The sequence below is a fragment of the Thunnus thynnus genome, chromosome 2 (assembly GCF_963924715.1).
Source record: "Thunnus thynnus chromosome 2, fThuThy2.1, whole genome shotgun sequence".
NCBI classification, from domain to species: domain Eukaryota; kingdom Metazoa; phylum Chordata; class Actinopteri; order Scombriformes; family Scombridae; genus Thunnus; species Thunnus thynnus.
In genome coordinates this window covers 40,461,568-40,479,067 of record NC_089518.1, presented here as the reverse complement: position 1 = coordinate 40,479,067, position 17,500 = coordinate 40,461,568, and the positions used below count along the sequence as shown (strand labels likewise).

The window sequence follows — 17,500 nt, the reverse complement described above, 5'->3', positions numbered from 1 at the left end:
ATAACAGACAGACAGACAGATAACAGACACACAGACAACAGACACACAGACAGGTAACAGACACACAGACAGGTAACAGACAGACAGGTAACAGACAGACAGACAGGTAACAGACACACAGACAGGTAACAGACACACAGACAGGTAACAGACAGACAGGTAACAGACACACAGACAGGTAACAGACACACAGACAGATAACAGACACACAGACAGGTAACAGACACACAGACAGGTAACAGACAGACAGGTAACAGACACACAGACAGGTAACAGACACACAGACAGATAACAGACACACAGACAGGTAACAGACAGACAGACAGGTAACAGACAGACAGACAGGTAACAGACACACAGACAGGTAACAGACAGACAGGTAACAGACAGACAGACAGGTAACAGACACACAGACAGATAACAGACACACAGACAGGTAACAGACACACAGACAGGTAACAGACAGACAGACAGGTACACACACAGACAGGTAACAGACAGACAGACAGGTACACACACAGACAGGTAACAGACAGACAGACAGGTAACAGACAGACAGGTACACACACAGACAGGTAACAGACACACAGACAGGTAACAGACACACAGACAGGTAACAGACAGACAGACAGATAACAGACACACAGACAGGTAACAGACAGACAGGTAACAGACACACAGACAGGTAACAGACACACAGACAGATAACAGACACACAGACAGGTAACAGACAGACAGGTAACAGACAGACAGACAGGTAACAGACACACAGACAGGTAACAGACACACAGACAGGTAACAGACACACAGACAGATAACAGACACACAGACAGGTAACAGACAGACAGGTAACAGACAGACAGACAGGTAACAGACACACAGACAGATAACAGACACACAGACAGGTAACAGACACACAGACAGGTAACAGACACACAGACAGGTAACAGACAGACAGGTGACAGACAGACAGGTAACAGACAGACAGACAGATAACAGACAGACAGATAACAGACAGACAGATAACAGACAGACAGGTAACAGACAGACAGATAACAGACAGACAGGTGACAGACAGACAGGTGACAGACAGACAGGTGACAGACAGACAGATAACAGACAGACAGATAACAGACAGACAGATAACAGACAGACAGGTAACAGACAGACAGATAACAGACAGACAGATAACAGACAGACAGGTAACAGACAGACAGGTAACAGACAGACAGGTGACAGACAGACAGGTGACAGACAGACAGGTGACAGACAGACAGATGACAGACAGACAGATAACAGACAGACAGATAACAGACAGACAGATAACAGACAGACAGGTAACAGACAGACAGGTTGTTCTTCATGATTTCATCAGTAACATTAAAACTACGATTCAAAGTCATTTATATGATTTAACTTGATTCTAGAACCTGGAGATTATACACCTGTCTCTCTCTCTGTCTCTCTGTCTGCCTGCCTGTCTGTCTCTCTGTCTGTCTCTCTGTCTGTCTGTCTGACTGTCTGTCTGCCTGTCTGTCTGCCTGTCTGTCTGTCTGCCTGTCTGTCTGTCTCTCTGCCTGTCTGTCTCTCTTCCTGTCTGTCTCTCTGTCTGTCTCTCTGTCTCTCTGTCTCTCTGTCTGACTGTCTGTCTGTCTGTCTGTCTGTCTGTCTGTCTGTCTCTCTGCCTGTCTGCCTGTCTGTCTGTCTGTCTGTCTCTCTGCCTGTCTGTCTCTCTGCCTGTCTGTCTGTCTGCCTGTCTGCCTGTCTGTCTATCTGCAGATCAGCATGGTGTCTCTGTCTCTGGTGGAGGAGTTACTACAGAAGCCTCACAGGGACATTTTGGACGTCCTGGTGCTGAACAACCTGCAGAGTCGTGGTTACGTGTCTCCGCTGGCCGCAGGTCAGGACGACAGGCACACGGAGAGCAACGAGGAGAGCGAGTGGGTCCATCACGCCGTGTGACATCATCATGCTGTGTGACATCATCACGCTGCAGACAAACATTCCTGTCTGCAACAGAACAGTTCAAATGTTTACAGAGAAAACCTTCGTTCCTATTGAAAGCTGCTGCCTACATTACCCACAATGCACCTGACAGTGGCACTGTGTTACACGATGACATCATAACAACGTGTGTGTGTGTTTCAGTGATCTGGAGGAGGACCTGTTCTTCTTCTCTGACAGTCTGTTCTCAGACAGTCAGCACCTCCTGCCTCCTCCTCTCTGCTCCTCCTCTGCTGCTCCTCCTCCTCCTCCTCCTGCTTCTGGACACGGATCAGCTGCTGACGTCGTCAACAGGTAACACAAACTCGTGTCTCTGCTGAACATTAAAAAAGAGAAGCTGTGATGTTTTGGTGTGACGGCGGGACGCCCGCTGATAACGGCGTCCTCTGGTTGTGCGGCAGCTTCCTGTGTCTGGTTCCCGTCCAGGTGCGATCGGCTCAGCTGCTGCAGGAGGGAGGATACGAGTCGTACGTCCACGACGCTCACACGCTGGTGAGAACACGCACACGTTTACACGTCCTCACTTAATGATGTCATATACGACAAGCTCCGCCTACGTCCACACGGGACCAAACCTCCCAGAAACATCTCAGATCTACACGAGTGAAACGTGTCATTGAACGCCTCCTCTTCCTCTTCATCCTCCTCCTCTATCCTCCTCCTCGTCCCCCTCCTCCTCCTCCTCCTCTTCATCCTCCTTCTCCTCCTCCTCCTCCTCGTCCTCCTCCTCCTCCTCCTCCTCCTCTTCCTCCTCCTCCTCCTCCTCTTCCTCCTCCTCCTCCTCCTCGTCCTTCTCCTCTTCCTCCTCCTCCTCCTCCTCGTCCTTCTCCTCTTCCTCCTCTATCAGGTGACGGAGTGTCAGTCACTTTCTCAGTCGTGGGATTGGCCACTCAGTCTTCCTCCATCCTCCTCTTCCTCAGGAGAGGAGAGCAACTTCTTTGAAGGTCACCTCCTCAAAGTCCTGTTTGATCGCCTGGGACGCATCCTGGAGCAGGTAGACCCACCTGTCTGTCTGTCTGTCTGCCTGTCTGTCTGTCTGTCTGTCTGTCTGCCTGTCTGTCTGTCTGCCTGTCTGTCTGTCTGTCTGTCTGTCTGTCTGCCTGTCTGTCTGTCTGCCTGTCTGTCTGTCTGTCTGTCTGCCTGTCTGTCTGTCTGCCTGTCTGTCTGCCTGTCTGTCTGTCTGCCTGTCTGTCTGCCTGTCTGTCTGCCTGTCTGTCTGTCTGTCTGTCTGTCTGCCTGTCTGTCTGCCTGCCTGTCTGTCTGCCTGTCTGTCTGTCTGCCTGTCTGTCTGCATGAATATATGTATATCATATATATGTGTATCGTGTGTGTGTGTGTATCATGTGTGTGTGTATCATGTGTGTGTGTGTATCATGTGTGTGTGTATCATGTGTGTGTGTGTGTGTATCATGTGTGTGTGTATCATGTGTGTGTGTGTGTGTATCGTGTGTGTGTGTGTATATCGTGTGTGTGTGTGTATATCGTGTGTGTGTGTGTATCGTGTGTGTGTGTATATTGTGTGTGTGTGTATATCATATGTGTGTGTGTGTGTATATCGTGTGTGTGTGTGTATATCGTGTGTGTGTATCATGTGTGTGTGTGTATCATGTGTGTGTGTGTGTGTGTATCATGTGTGTGTGTATCGTGTGTGTGTGTGTGTGTATATCGTGTGTGTGTGTATCATGTGTGTGTATATCGTGTGTGTGTGTGTGTGTATCATGTGTGTGTGTGTATCGTGTGTGTGTATATCGTGTGTGTGTGTGTGTGTATCATGTGTGTGTATATCGTGTGTGTGTATCGTGTGTGTGTATCGTGTGTGTGTATATCGTGTGTGTGTGTGTGTATATCATGTGTGTATATCGTGTGTGTGTGTGTGTGTATCATGTGTGTGTATATCGTGTGTGTGTATCGTGTGTGTGTATCGTGTGTGTATAATGTGTGTGTGTGTGTCTGACCTGTCTCTCTTTCAGCCGTATGAGTTGAACCTGAAGCTGACAGCAGTTCTGTCCAGACTGTCGTCCTTCAACCACCTGCTGCTGCACGAGTACCTGCTGAACCCCTACATACACCTGTCTCACGGCTCCAGGTCGCTCTTCTCTGTCCTGATCAGGGTAAGACGCAGACAGACAGATAAAATACCCGTCTGTCTCTTTGTCTTTGACATGTCAGAGAGGAGCTCGTTAAAAATAAACTTGACTTACCTGCGTCTCAGGTGTTTTTCATCCTGTCTATCTCTCTGTCTGTCTGTACACCTGTCTGTCTGCCTGTCTGTCTGCCTGCCTGTCTGTCTGTCTGTCTGTCTGCCTGCCTGCCTGCCTGCCTGTCTGTCTGCCTGCCTGCCTGCCTGCCTGTCTGTCTGCCTGTCTGTCTGTCTGTCTGCCTGTCTGTCTGCCTGTCTATCTCTCAGGTGATAAGAGAGCTGATGCAGAGGATCCAGCAGGTCTCCAACCTGACAGACAGACTGCTGGACACCAGGAGACACCTGCTGGGACTGAACCACAACACCGGGTAACTACCTGTCTGTCTGTCTGAAAGGCAACATCTCGCTCTCCTTATCTGGAAGGTTCTGCTTCCAAAAGGAAAAGATGGCGTCAACCAGAAGCTGCAACTTCTTCAAGGCTTCAAACCAGCTCCAGTGAGACCAACGGGTGACGTTGCATCTCGCCACGTCCATCTGCAGATAAAGGCTGCGGTCGTTATATGCAGATGGACGTGTGATGACGGAGCACAGAGTGTGAGAGCAGCTGTAGATGTTCAGAAGATCACAGCGGTATTCAGGAGCCAGATGATGGAGACATTTAGTGATAGTGAGGAGGAGAATTTCTGGACATACTGGAGTCTGGTCAGGGCTTTATTGGGCAGTCTAGTTCAGATACCATTACAGTAATTCAGACGAGATGTAATGAACCTGTGAATGAGGAACCACAAGAAACAGAGACACAGCAGAGTTTAATGAGTCTACTGAGTCTACCTGAGTTTACTGAGTCTACCTGAGTCTACCGAGGTTACCTGAGTTTACTGAGTCTACTGAGTCCACCTGAGTTTACTGAGTCTACCTGAGTTTACTGAGTCTACTGAGTTTCCCTTAGTTTACTTGAGTCTACCTGAGTTTACAGAGTCTACCTGAATTTACCTGAGTCTACTGAGTCCACCTGAGTTTACTGAGTCTACCTGAGTTTACTTGAGTGTACCTGAGTTTACTGAGTCTACCTGAATTTACCTGAGTTTACTGAGTCTACCTGAGTTTACAGAGTCTACCTGAATTTACCTGAGTTTACTGAGTCTACCTGAATTTACCTGAGTTTACTGAGTCTACCTGAGTTTACTGAGTCTACCTGAGTTTCCCTTAGTTTACTTGAGTCTACCTGAGTTTACTGAGTCTACCTGAGTTTACCTGAGTTTACTGAGTCTACCTGAGTTTACCTGAGTTTACTGAGTCTACCTGAGTTTACTGAGTCTACCTGAGTTTACCTGAGTTTACTGAGTTTACTGAGTCTACCTGAGTTTACTGAGTTTACAGTCTACCTGAGTTTACTGAGTCTACCTGAGTCTACCTGAGTTTACTGAGTCTACCTGAGTTTACTGAGTCTACCTGAGTTTACCTGAGTTTACTGAGTCTACCTGAGTTTACCTGAGTCTACCTGAGTCTACCTGAGTTTACTGAGTCTACCTGAGTCTACCTGAGTTTACTGAGTCTACCTGAGTTTACTGAGTCTACCTGAGTTTACCTGAGTTTACCTGAGTTTACTGAGTCTACCTGAGTTTACCTGAGTTTACCTGAGTCTACCTGAGTCTACCTGAGTTTACTGAGTCTACCTGAGTTTACCTGAGTTTACTGAGTCTACCTGAGTTTACCTGAGTTTACCTGAGTTTACCTGAGTTTACCTGAGTCTACCTGAGTCTACCTGAGTCTACCTGAATTTACCTGAGTTTACTGAGTCTACCTGAGTTTACCTGAGTTTACCTGAGTTTACCTGAGTTTACTGAGTCTACCTGAGTTTACCTGAGTTTACCTGAGTTTACCTGAGTCTACCTGAGTCTACCTGAGTCTACCTGAATTTACCTGAGTTTACTGAGTCTACCTGAGTTTACCTGAGTTTACCTGAGTTTACCTGAGTTTACTGAGTCTACCTGAGTTTACCTGAGTTTACCTGAGTTTACCTGAGTCTACCTGAGTCTACCTGAGTCTACCTGAATTTACCTGAGTTTACTGAGTCTACCTGAGTTTACTGAGTCTACCTAAGTTTACTGAGTCTACCTGAGTTTACTGAGTCTACCTGAGTTTACCTGAGTTTACTGAGTCTACCTGAGTTTACCTGAGTTTACTGAGTCTACCTGAGTTTACTGAGTCTACCTGAGTTTACCTGAGTTTACTGAGTTTACCTGAGTTTACCTGAGTTTACTGAGTCTACCTGAGTTTACCTGAGGTTACTGAGTCTACCTGAGTTTACCTGAGTTTACTGAGTTTACCTGAGTTTACTGAGTCTACCTGAGTTTACTGAGTTTACCTGAGTTTATCTGTACATGTGTCCTCAGACTGGAACACTTGACCCTGCTGAGAGGAGTCATCGTCCTGGAGGAGTTCTGTAAAGAGCTTGCTGCCATTGTCTTCGTTAAGCTGCCCCTGGACCAGCAGTAACTCACCTGGAACAGCAGTGACTCACCTGGACCAGCACGGACTCACCTGGACCAGCACTGACTCACCTGGACCGGCACTGACTCACCTGGGACAGGTACTTTCTCAGTAACGAGGGCGAGGTAGACATTGACATGTACACCTGGGTAAAGTGGGACAGGTACAGCTTTAAAAGGTACATCTGCTCTCCACCCTGAGGACACTCTGATGGCAGAGTAGAGATGGCTACACCTGGGTCACCTGACACAGGTGAAGCTGAATAAACAGTTTATGTTTCTACTTGGACTCTCAGAAGATGTTTTGGTGTCTTTTACAAACCTGAAGTTTAAATGTTTCCATGTGAGAACCTGATTGAAGCCAGTTTCACCTGCAACAGCAGCATTTCTGAAGCGACCCTGAGCGCCATCACAGTGACATCACAGTGACATCACAGTGACAGTCACAGAACACTTTATTTATTTTAGTTTTAGAGTTAATTATAATCAAGTGAGGAAAGAGAACAGAAACATTTGTGTTGATGATCAGACAGAGTTATAAAAATCAGCCAATCAGAGGCTCCGACAGGGACATGGGCGGAGCTTCAGAGACAGCGGGTTGGTGTATAAAGATGGTGATTGGATAATTACTGAGGGCTGGACCATCATCAGTGATGATGAAACAACAAAGTTTCACTTCAAGCTTCTGTTTTTTTAAATTCTGTCTTTTTTTCATATTTTCACAAAACCTTTATTTAAAACTGCTTTTTATCCTGACACTTTATTTAAAACATTCATCCCGTTACATCCTACAAGCCTCGCTCTGCATCCATTTTCATTTTAGTTCATGAGAAGCAGAACTTTAGGACGCGTGAACGACCAGCGAACACAAGAACTCTATGTCAGTGTTTCCCTTCCTCCAGTAGGGGGCAACAGTGACTTCAGCAGTGACTTAGAACCATCTGTCAGTCTGTCGGAGATCCATTATTCACATTTGGCCAACAGCATAATCTGATATATATATATCTATCAATCAATCAATTTTTATTTATATAGCACCAAATCACAACAAAGGTCGTCTCAGGGCTCTTTTCACATAGAGCAGGTCTAGACCGAACTCTTTAATACAGAGACCCAACATTCCTCCATGAGCAGCACTTATATGGATGGACTGCTGTTGTAGTGGAGATGTGTTCCCTCCTCACTATAGTGTAGCAATGAGCTGACCCACCAGCTGGTCTCTGGACTCTGGTGACGCCACCAACCAGGAGATGTTTGGACATGTTGTGCAAAGAAGCTCAGAGAAGCAGAGGAAGCAGGAGAAACTTTCTCCTCTGGGGCCTGAATAAAGAACACTGATAGAACCAGGAAGAACAGCATCACATGTCCTGTTATCTCAGAGTAAACTGAGCGTCTAAGAGCAACACATGTAAGAACAAGTGCAAAGTCTTTTTCAGTAAATTAGTTCTATTTGCACTTCCACGTTGAATGGCAGTGACACAAATTATAACAGAACTTTACCACCGTCCAGCTTCTTTCTTGAAGTTCTTCTGGTGAAGCCTTAATACAGGCATCACTGTCCTGGTTCTTTACCAGCTTCTATGAATGTCATGAGTGTTTGTCTTCTCACTGCATGGACCTCTTCAGACGACCAGCTCCTCCTCTTTGAGCTTTCTGTTTAAGGGTCGTCACTGTCAGACTCAACAGTTTCCTGTCTTCTCTTCGGTGTTGAGGATCCTACGGGTGCAGTGTCATCAGCAAATACATTAGTTGTTAGCTGTCTTCTTTTAGATCTTGAGGATCCTGATGACGAAGAGCAGAAAGATGAGTCCTTCTCTGCATCTGTCTCTCAGAGATCACTGTCCATAGCTTCCGGCTCTTCCTCATTGGGACTGATTGGATTTGGTCCAGGCTGGTTCCCTTGAGGCACTATGCTGACTTTAGCTAACTGCAGCGTTCCTTCAGGTAGTCTGTAGTCCTGCGTATGGACCCGGATTTCATGGCCAAGAACATTGGCAAGTATGTCCATGTCATAATCTCTCAGGTTTATGACCGTAGACAGTGTGGATACGTGCTTTCTCAACTTGGTTGAGGACAGTTTCAGGATTCTTGGCCCCACTTTCCCTTCCAGTCTGTCTGATGGCATCTGATCCCCTTAAGTGAGTCTCTGCTTCAGGTCTGGAGGAGAAAAAGTGATTTTCATCAGGAACACCTCAGGCCCGCCAATGCACAACTAAATCTTCCACTGAGGACAGCATGTCTGGTGTTAGAAGGATGGGAACTGTCCTGTTTCTTTTCCTCATTATTTCAATGCGCTGAAAATGCTGACAAAGCTTTTGCTCCAACTCTGAAAGTCCTGGTGCCGAACCTGGAGGAAGTCGGATCTGATGAGTTTGTAGAGTACGTGATGACACCAAGCAGCAACCTCCGGGGCTGAAACATGAAGCCAAAACTGCAGTTGCTCTAATGGCCACTTGAGGCTCCAATAGGGAGTGAATCCCCACAGGCCCCCATAGACTCCCACAGACCCCCATAGACTCCCACAGATCCCCATAAACTCCCACAGACTCCCACAGATCCTCATAGACTCCCACGGACACCCACAGACCCCAATAGACCCCCACAGATCCCCATAAACTCCCATAGACTCCCACAGATCCCCATAGACATAAACATGTTTACATCCTGGTACTAAAACACTTTTGTTGCTGTACGGGGGGTGAATTATTTTATAACTCACCCGTTTAAATGTTATTAAGTCATAAAGTTCTGCATAATTAAGGACGTGGCTGCTTTGAGCGACAGGTCGTTAGCCGCTAGGTGGCTTGTCTCAGCAACCAGGCTTCATTCGGCCGCCATCAGCTCCAAGATGGCGACGGCCGGAGCCGCCAACTCAGAGCTTCAAAACCGCTCCTCAGAAACCGACGTATCTCACACAGACACATCCGTCTTCTTCTAAGACCACAACCCCTCATTGTCAGACTCTGCCGTCTGTACTTCACACTCAAGGATATCTGCAGTCTTCTTGAGACCGTGACCCGGTTTCAGAGCCACGGACGGAGTTTTGTAGACGTTTCTGTCTTGATCAAAGCCAGCCGCGTACTGTTTCTGTTTCTCAGACCATCAGACGTCTGTCAGATATTTTAACTTTAGTTACTGAAAATGTTGAAAAGTAATTATCAGTCCTTCCAGGACAGTAATGAACATCTCTGCAGGATTTCAAGAGGTTTGACTCTGATTAGTTTATAATAAAATAAGAGAGAGACGAATTAAACAAATAAAAATTACAATATTACTATATGCATATTATTATATATAACAATATAAATATACATTATATTACACATAAGTGATGGGTGATAAATATTATAATTATATATTTGTGAGAGCTGAAACTTTTGTGCATGAATCTACAGACGTTTGTTGGTGACTGATGTTTATGTTGATGGATTTATTTTATAACATTATTGATGATTTTATTTGCTGCTGATGTTGAGCTGAAAGTTTATTTAATAAAGGTTATAAATGGAACTCAAGTACAGTATTTTACTGTTTTATAGAATGTTGAGTCCTCATGGTTCTCATGTGCAGCTGAAATATAGTTGTTTCTGTGATCTGCAGGAAGTCGTTACATATAAAAAATCACTTTGCTTGTAATGTTTCCCATTTCCTGTAATTTTACTGCAGAAAGAAACATAAAACATCACAAACTAGATCACAAGTTCTGCTGCAGAATCAAACGTATTTGGACCCGATGAAACAAAAAAAAGCTGAACTCCTGGAGGGAGCAAGCGATCAATACGTGGATCTGATGACGTGTCGACCTCCTGATTCTACTGAGTCTGTTTCACAGCAGCAACACGGGAACGTTCATGTAAAAGCTTCTTATAATCACAGTTCGTTATTGATCGTTAATAACTGGTGTATCTTTTGAAACAATGAATCTGAAGCTTGTTGTAACATATTGATAACGTTAACGTGACGTTGTGCTGCTGCTGTATCCAGACCTCTGATGTTCAGTGTGCATATAACAATGTTATTGTTTTAGCAGGTGAAACTTCATTTAACATATTTAAGTGCAATTCAACAGTTTTGTTCCCAAAGATGAAAGAATGAAAAGTCTTTGTGTTTGTTGACGTTAATAAAAATCAGCCTTTAATGTCTTTAAAAAGGACGAGTTCAACATTTTACATGAAAACTGTTTCTTATTGAATTTAATCTTTTTTTTTTTTATTTATTTTTAAGCTGAAATCGATGAAAGACTTTAAATGTAAAATGAATAAATGTCAGTCGGATGAATTCTGCTTTAAGACAGTTTCAGTCTTTAATTCTCTGAATTGTTCCTTTAGAGTCTAAACGAGAAGTTTCCTGGTTTCTTCATGGAAGAAAAGTTATTAAAAAAATATGAAATCTGCTGTTTGTGGTTTGTTTTATTTCCTTCAACAAAACAGGAAAGAAAGATTAAATTGAGATTTTGTTGTAAAAAAGTTTCAGCTGTTTGTTTGTTTGTTTGTTTGTTTGTTTGTTCATGTTTCAGTTTGTAGCAGCAAATATTTAAAACTGTAAATCTTGATTTTGATTCCTGAATATCTGATGACATCATCAGTGTTTAGAGGTCAGACGGCGGCGTTTTCGCTCAGTTTCATCGAACCTGAACGCAGCACGAGATGATGCAGCCGTTAAACAGCTGATGAGAAGCAGATGGAAAGTAACTAAATACATTTAATCAAGTTCTGTATTTAAGTACAGTTTGAGGTACTTGTACTTTACTTGAGTATTTCCATGCGATGCTACTTTACGTTCATGTGAAAGAGGCGGTGAAAAGCAGCAACAAGGGATTCTGCAGCCTTTAAATGTTTATTTCATAGTTGTGGTTTCAGGGTGAGTTAACAGCAAAACAACAAACAAAAGGGAACTAAAGCTAATCAACCTAAAATTACCGATTTAAACATAAAGAAACAAAAATACAAATCACTGACATAACTCCTGACTTAACAAAAACAGGAGGAAAGATATTTAAAAGTTGCCATCCACCCCTGCAGAAACCGGGCTGTTAAATATATTTACAAAGTTATTTACAATACTGTGCACAGTGGGTCAGAGAAGCAGAACAACAACAGCAACAACAATAACAATAGATACATGAGTAGCAACAGCAGGAGCTCAGTGCATCATGGGAAGTCCCCCAGCAGTCTAGGCCTATAGCAGCATAACTAAGGGCTGATCCAAGGCGAGCCTGGTCGGCCCTAACTATAAGCTTTATCAAAAAGGAAAGTTTGAAGCCTACTCTTAAACATAGAGAGGGTGTCTGCACCCCGGACCCAATCTGGAAGATGGTTCCACAGGAGAGGAGCCTGATAGCTGAAGGCTCTGCCTCCCATTCTACTTTTAAAGACTGTAGGAACCACCAGTAAGCTGCATACTGGGAGCACAGTGTTCTAGTGGGATAATACGGTATTATGAGCTCTCAATAATTACAGAGATCAATGGCATAGAACCAACAGCAAGCATGCCAAAAGTAGTTACAAAAAATGACCAGCAGGTGTCGCACTGAGTGAACCTCCTCATCAACAGGTCTGTACACTCAACGTCTCAAAAAATAAATAGAAATGTGGATATGTTGACAGCTAGACAAAAAACAGGCATCTATAGATGGGCATTTATGCAGTGACTAATCTACACAGACAGTGAACATCACATGAAGCAGTAAATCAGTTTGGGACGTCTCATCCAGGTAGCATCAGTTAGAATCAAGCTCTCACTGGACAGTGGCCTCCATCAGCTGTGATCATGTGGAGCCACTTGATAACTGGCAAAACACACTCAATGTAATACTGCAGACCAGTTAGAGACTCATCCTACCTGATAGGAAGGGACCGCTTCACGGCTATTATGGAGATAGGACGAATAATTTCCGCCCACTAATAACTTTGTCGATATACATTTGACATTTGAATATTGTATTGAGATAGACTTGAAAAAGTCCAAACCTATCCTTGAATCTACTTAAATTTTGAGAATGCTACAGGAGGCGTTCAAGTTCGTTTCCCACACAATATGTTATGTCAACACTGTACTGATAGATGTTGACATTTCTGTGAGTGTACTGAGAAGTTACACTGCTGGTCTTGAAGAACTCAGAGACGCCTCGCGCTGATACACCGGAAGACTACGAAGGACCAGAGTGCATCTCATGTTCATGAACATTTTGTTCTAGACTGAAAATGAAAAAGTAATAATTATTACACAAATAATTACACATCACACAAACATCAAGCACAAAACAGTTCAACTAATGTAATTTCCAAAAAATAATATAATTATGATGGTTCAATTTTTTTTAAACAACCATCGTTGCCAGTGTTTGAGAATTATATATATAAATGTTTGCGATCGTGTTTCCAGACTTTACAAACTTGCCAGGGTTGTAAAATACTGACTTGCAGTGTTATAAAGTGCTATGCAGTGTTTTAGCATCTGAATAGTCTCAAAACGCAGATCCATCCCTCAAACTGGACTTCTTGTATCATATTCCATCATCTCACTGCTGCCTGAAGCTGTGGTGTATTTCACTGAGAGTCATAGTGAGCTAACAGACTGTATGAAGCTATGCAGGTGATTCATAAACATTATAAGTAATAGTGTGTTGAATTCTTTGTAATCTCATAAATCACGTTTAATCACGATATACGTACAGAAGCACGGTAAAAGAATCATAATCATACACTGGAGACATTTTGAGTGTGTTTGCATTAAAGTCTTCACCTTTAAAAAACACTCTGGAGGAGTTCAAGAAATAAAATGACAAGAATAACTTATAAAAAAATAAGGCCAGGAGACAATTTGGCAATAATGGTGTAAAATGATCCCCAACAGTTATATATATGTATAAAAAGGGGACATAACTAGATAAAACTGAACATGCTAATGAATATCCAGTTCTTGAAGAGTTTGACCAACAACGAGTGACGAAGATAAATTATAATGGTGTAATTGGCTAAAGATGAAGAGGATGGACAATAGGTGTGACCTATGCAGACCCAAGGGTATAAAAACCTACACCTCAAGACCAGAACCCTCAGAGCGACCCGGTACATCATGTATTCACTGTTTGCTCTCCTTTTTTTGCCGGCATTAAAGAACTCTGTGCTGCTCGGACCTCTGACTTCTGATTTTTTATCATCTAAGAGTAGTTTTTTGACCAAGTGTTTCTCCAACTGCAATCCATCAATTAGACACGACAGGTCCACGTTTTGTTGGTATTGTCCGAGAGAAAGAGGAGGCATTTATTAAGCCATGAGAAAACCCACAATTGTTCCTTAACACTGAATGCAAACATAACTGTGTTTGTTTGCAAGAAAAACAGGTTACCTTTAAAAACAGTCAAATCAATCAGCCATATCATATATAGGGTCAGAAGCTAAAACATGTCTCATTGCTGGCTCCCATGAAGGCTTGAATGACGACGGGCAGCTCGTACTTGACCATGTACAGGTAGCTTGAGATGGCTGAAAAGACAAAAACAATTGCAGTTAGTTTAATTTAACCTTTTAAAAAAGCCACAAAAACAGTGATGTGTGATATCTGGTGAGGGGCTGAGTTGTAGATGCAGAGTGAGGGTCTCTGGCACAACTTGCCCGGAGAAGGGAAAGAAGCCTCAAGACCAGAACCCTCAGAGCGACCCGGTACATCATGTATTCACTGTTTGCTCTCCTTTTTTTGCCGGCATTAAAGAACTCTGTGCTGCTCGGACCTCTGACTTCTGATTGTTTATCATCTAAGAGTAGTTTTTTGACCAATTAGACACGACAAAGCAACATGCCAACACTAATACAGACCATCTCTGGTCTGAACAGGGTTCAGATATTCAGTCTGGTAATAGCTCAGGACATAAAACACACCCAGTCTACATATTCTTGAATAATTCAATACACTACACTACTTTTGCTTTTAATTTAAATGTAATTTTACATAATTTTTCTGTGTTTTACATCCAGAAATCTGTACTTTGATGGGGAGTTCTTGTGGATGGATTTGATAATCCTATGAATTTACCAAAGATTACTGTTTGAAATCAAGAGTCTTCATTTAAATGAGGTCATTTTAAGGTATTTCTGCAATCTTTTTCATTTGTTTTACATTCTAGCAATGTTTTATAATGAGATTTTCTTTTTATTTTATAATGGTTGGACTGTAAAAATGTAGACAACGTCCAAAGTAAATATCTGTTTGTCTAAAATAATACTGTAGTATAACTAAAGGTTTTTGCTGTTATTTGACGGTAACTGTTTTTTACAGTGTAGTTCACATGTGATCTATATGAGCTGATCTTTCCTCTACAGGACGAGGAGGAGCAGCTGGACGGTTAGTAAGTTTGTTGGATAGAGAACACGGTTCGAGACCACCTCGAAACCAAGACCAGCGTCCGCTTCCCGTTTCTACGACAACAGCAGCTGTTTTCAGCGAGACGTCATTTGAAGCCGGTTTTCCCGCCAGAGAAGCGGCTTAGTTTAGTGAGACATCGACCGTTTTTTATTTTATTTTTTATTTTTATTTTAACCCAAACCAGACCTGAACCACAGCGATGTCACGTCATAAAACATCATTCAACGGGTAGAAATGTTGATTTGATACGTGATTCACGTGTTGAAACGTAGATTTTCAACGTTTCTCTGTTGATCTGCAGGATGAATGTTGGAGGCAGAGTGATGATCAATGGCAGAAGGTTTTTTTTATATATAATTTGGGCTTTAATTGGTTCATTCAACAAGTTTGAATAAGTTGTATTATTGTAGGAGTTGATGACTGTTTAGTACAAACTGCTCAGGATGAAAATCTATCAAATACTTTTAGTCACAACATTGATCTTCTGTCGAAGACTAAAGTCTGCTGGAAAATAAGAACATCTGTGATGTAACCTGCCGTCATTAAAGAAGCCTGCTGTTTACTGTTCTTTAACCTGAAAACAACAATAAACATCAAGTTATAAAGATGCAGGAAGCAGCAGTCAGTTAGTTCAGCTGTGTTTAAAACTGTTTATTAAATATAAACACCGTTAACATGATCAAACCTGACGTCATTAAAATGCTGCTGACATGTAAACATCAATCATGATTAATGTTCCAATAATATATAAATGTATTTACGATCAATACAACTCTGTACATGTATAACGAGTACTTTTACTTTTGGTACTTTAAAGTAATATTTGCAGTTTGTACTTTCAGGAGTTTTTTCTGCAGACTGTATGTTTACAGTAAAATATTTGTACTGCAGTAAAAGACGTCATCACTTCCTGCAGCAGCTGATTGGTTCAGTCTAAAGCCGGAAGTGATTAATCAAAGTCAATAATCAATAAACGATATTTTCACGTTTTGTATTTTTAAACGGAGTCATGAAGTTGATAAAAATGGATCCCTGCAGGTGTTGTGATGAAGTGCAGCTCTGCGTCACGTGTCTCAGGTGTCAAAGTGCTGCACGTGAGCGCCAGACAGACAGGAAGTCCGGCCTCGTCCTTTTCAAAATAAGGTATCTGAATTTACTGTGATCATTCTGTTCCTTTTTTTTTTTGTCAATGTGACATCACGATGACGTCACAACGACCAACACAGAACCAGTAATCAGGACAAAAGACTCTTAATGTGACAAAGAGACTGAAAATGAATCAGCTGCTGACGTCATCGCCTCCGCCTGCAGCGTCAGGTGACGTCATCGCCTCCGCCTGCGGCGTCAGGTGTTTCCTCTCATCAGTTCATCACAAACTTCATCAGTTTGCTCTCAGAGTTGTTTCAGGTCTTAAAGGTTTTAAACACAGAGGAACAAATAGTTGAATAAAACTGAAAGAACACAGATGAAACCGTCCTGCTGCTCAGGTTTTTATCTCAGATCTTTGAAGATGTTAACAGATGTTAACAGATGTTTTGCAGACAATGATGTAAAAATGGAGTCAAACTGGATTTGCAGAAAGGTGATAATGATGTTTATTATTGAGGTCTTTAATATTCCATCTGATGATGTCGAAGCTTCTTAAAGCAGAATTCATGGCAGAGCTGCTGTGTTGGACTCTTACTGCTAATATCAACAAAACACAAACAGTTATGAGGAATAATAATATAATCCTGAACAGCATCAAATATCTTATAACTTTAATCTGTCTTGTCGTCGGGCTTCTATTTTGAAGGTGTGTACCGGATGTGTGTGTGCGTGTGTGTGGGTGTGTGTGTGTGTGTGTGTCAGCTGGTTCCTCTCTGCAGAGGAGGAGGAGGAGAGCGGAGCTGAAGGTCACAGCAGGAGGATCTCCATCATCATCATCCTCATCCTCATCCTCATCATCAGCAGCAGCATCGATACTAACAGCTGATCAACTGATCAATCAGCTGCACGAGGAGGAGATCGACGGGGACGTTACGACAGACGGATCAGCTGCTGCATCCCTGCCTGTCTCCCTGCCTGCATACCTGTCTGTCTCTCCCGCCTGTCTCCGCCCGTCTCTCCGCCTGTCTCCGCCCGTCTCTCCGCCATGGGGAACCGGGGGATGGAGGAGCTGATCCCGCTGGTGAACCGGCTGCAGGACGCCTTCGCCTCCATCGGCCAGAATGCGACCCTCGACCTGCCGCAGATCGCGGTGGTGGGCGGACAGAGCGCCGGGAAGAGCTCCGTGCTGGAGAACTTCGTGGGCAAGTGAGTGAACCTGTCTGTCTGTCTGCCTGCCTGTCTCTCTGTCCGGGCCGAGCCGGGCCGAGCCGGGCCGTGAACAGCGGCCCATCCAGGACACCTTCCATCCCCTGTCATGATCAATGTTTTTAAAAGATCAGAAAGCAGTTTCCTTTCTAAGCTGGTAGATAGTGTTGAAGCACCTGGAGAAACCTAAATGTCACGTGAGACT

At 43.4% G+C, this 17,500-nt stretch overlaps 2 protein-coding genes across 5 annotated transcripts in view; both read left to right on the top strand.

Moving 5' to 3' along the window:
* LOC137171223 (FHF complex subunit HOOK-interacting protein 2B-like) overlaps nucleotides 1-11,030 on the top strand; it is a 22,695-nt gene extending 11,665 nt beyond the window's left edge. Inside the window, exons 12-18 of the mRNA XM_067575076.1 lie at nucleotides 1,780-1,940; nucleotides 2,149-2,298; nucleotides 2,406-2,496; nucleotides 2,852-2,998; nucleotides 3,975-4,115; nucleotides 4,412-4,512; nucleotides 6,541-11,030. Of these exons, the coding sequence (XP_067431177.1) occupies nucleotides 1,780-1,940; nucleotides 2,149-2,298; nucleotides 2,406-2,496; nucleotides 2,852-2,998; nucleotides 3,975-4,115; nucleotides 4,412-4,512; nucleotides 6,541-6,643 (894 nt within the window). The 3' untranslated portion in view covers nucleotides 6,644-11,030. The remainder of the gene's footprint in view (nucleotides 1-1,779; nucleotides 1,941-2,148; nucleotides 2,299-2,405; nucleotides 2,497-2,851; nucleotides 2,999-3,974; nucleotides 4,116-4,411; nucleotides 4,513-6,540) is intronic.
* A 5,695-nt stretch (nucleotides 11,031-16,725) lies between these two features.
* The window catches only part of LOC137171212 (dynamin-1-like), a 26,007-nt gene continuing 25,232 nt past the window's right edge, over nucleotides 16,726-17,500 (top strand). For all 4 annotated transcript variants that reach the window (XM_067575054.1, XM_067575044.1, XM_067575034.1 and 1 more), the window contains exon 1: nucleotides 16,726-17,295. In XM_067575054.1, the coding sequence (XP_067431155.1) occupies nucleotides 17,135-17,295 (161 nt within the window). In that variant the 5' untranslated portion in view covers nucleotides 16,726-17,134. The remainder of the gene's footprint in view (nucleotides 17,296-17,500) is intronic.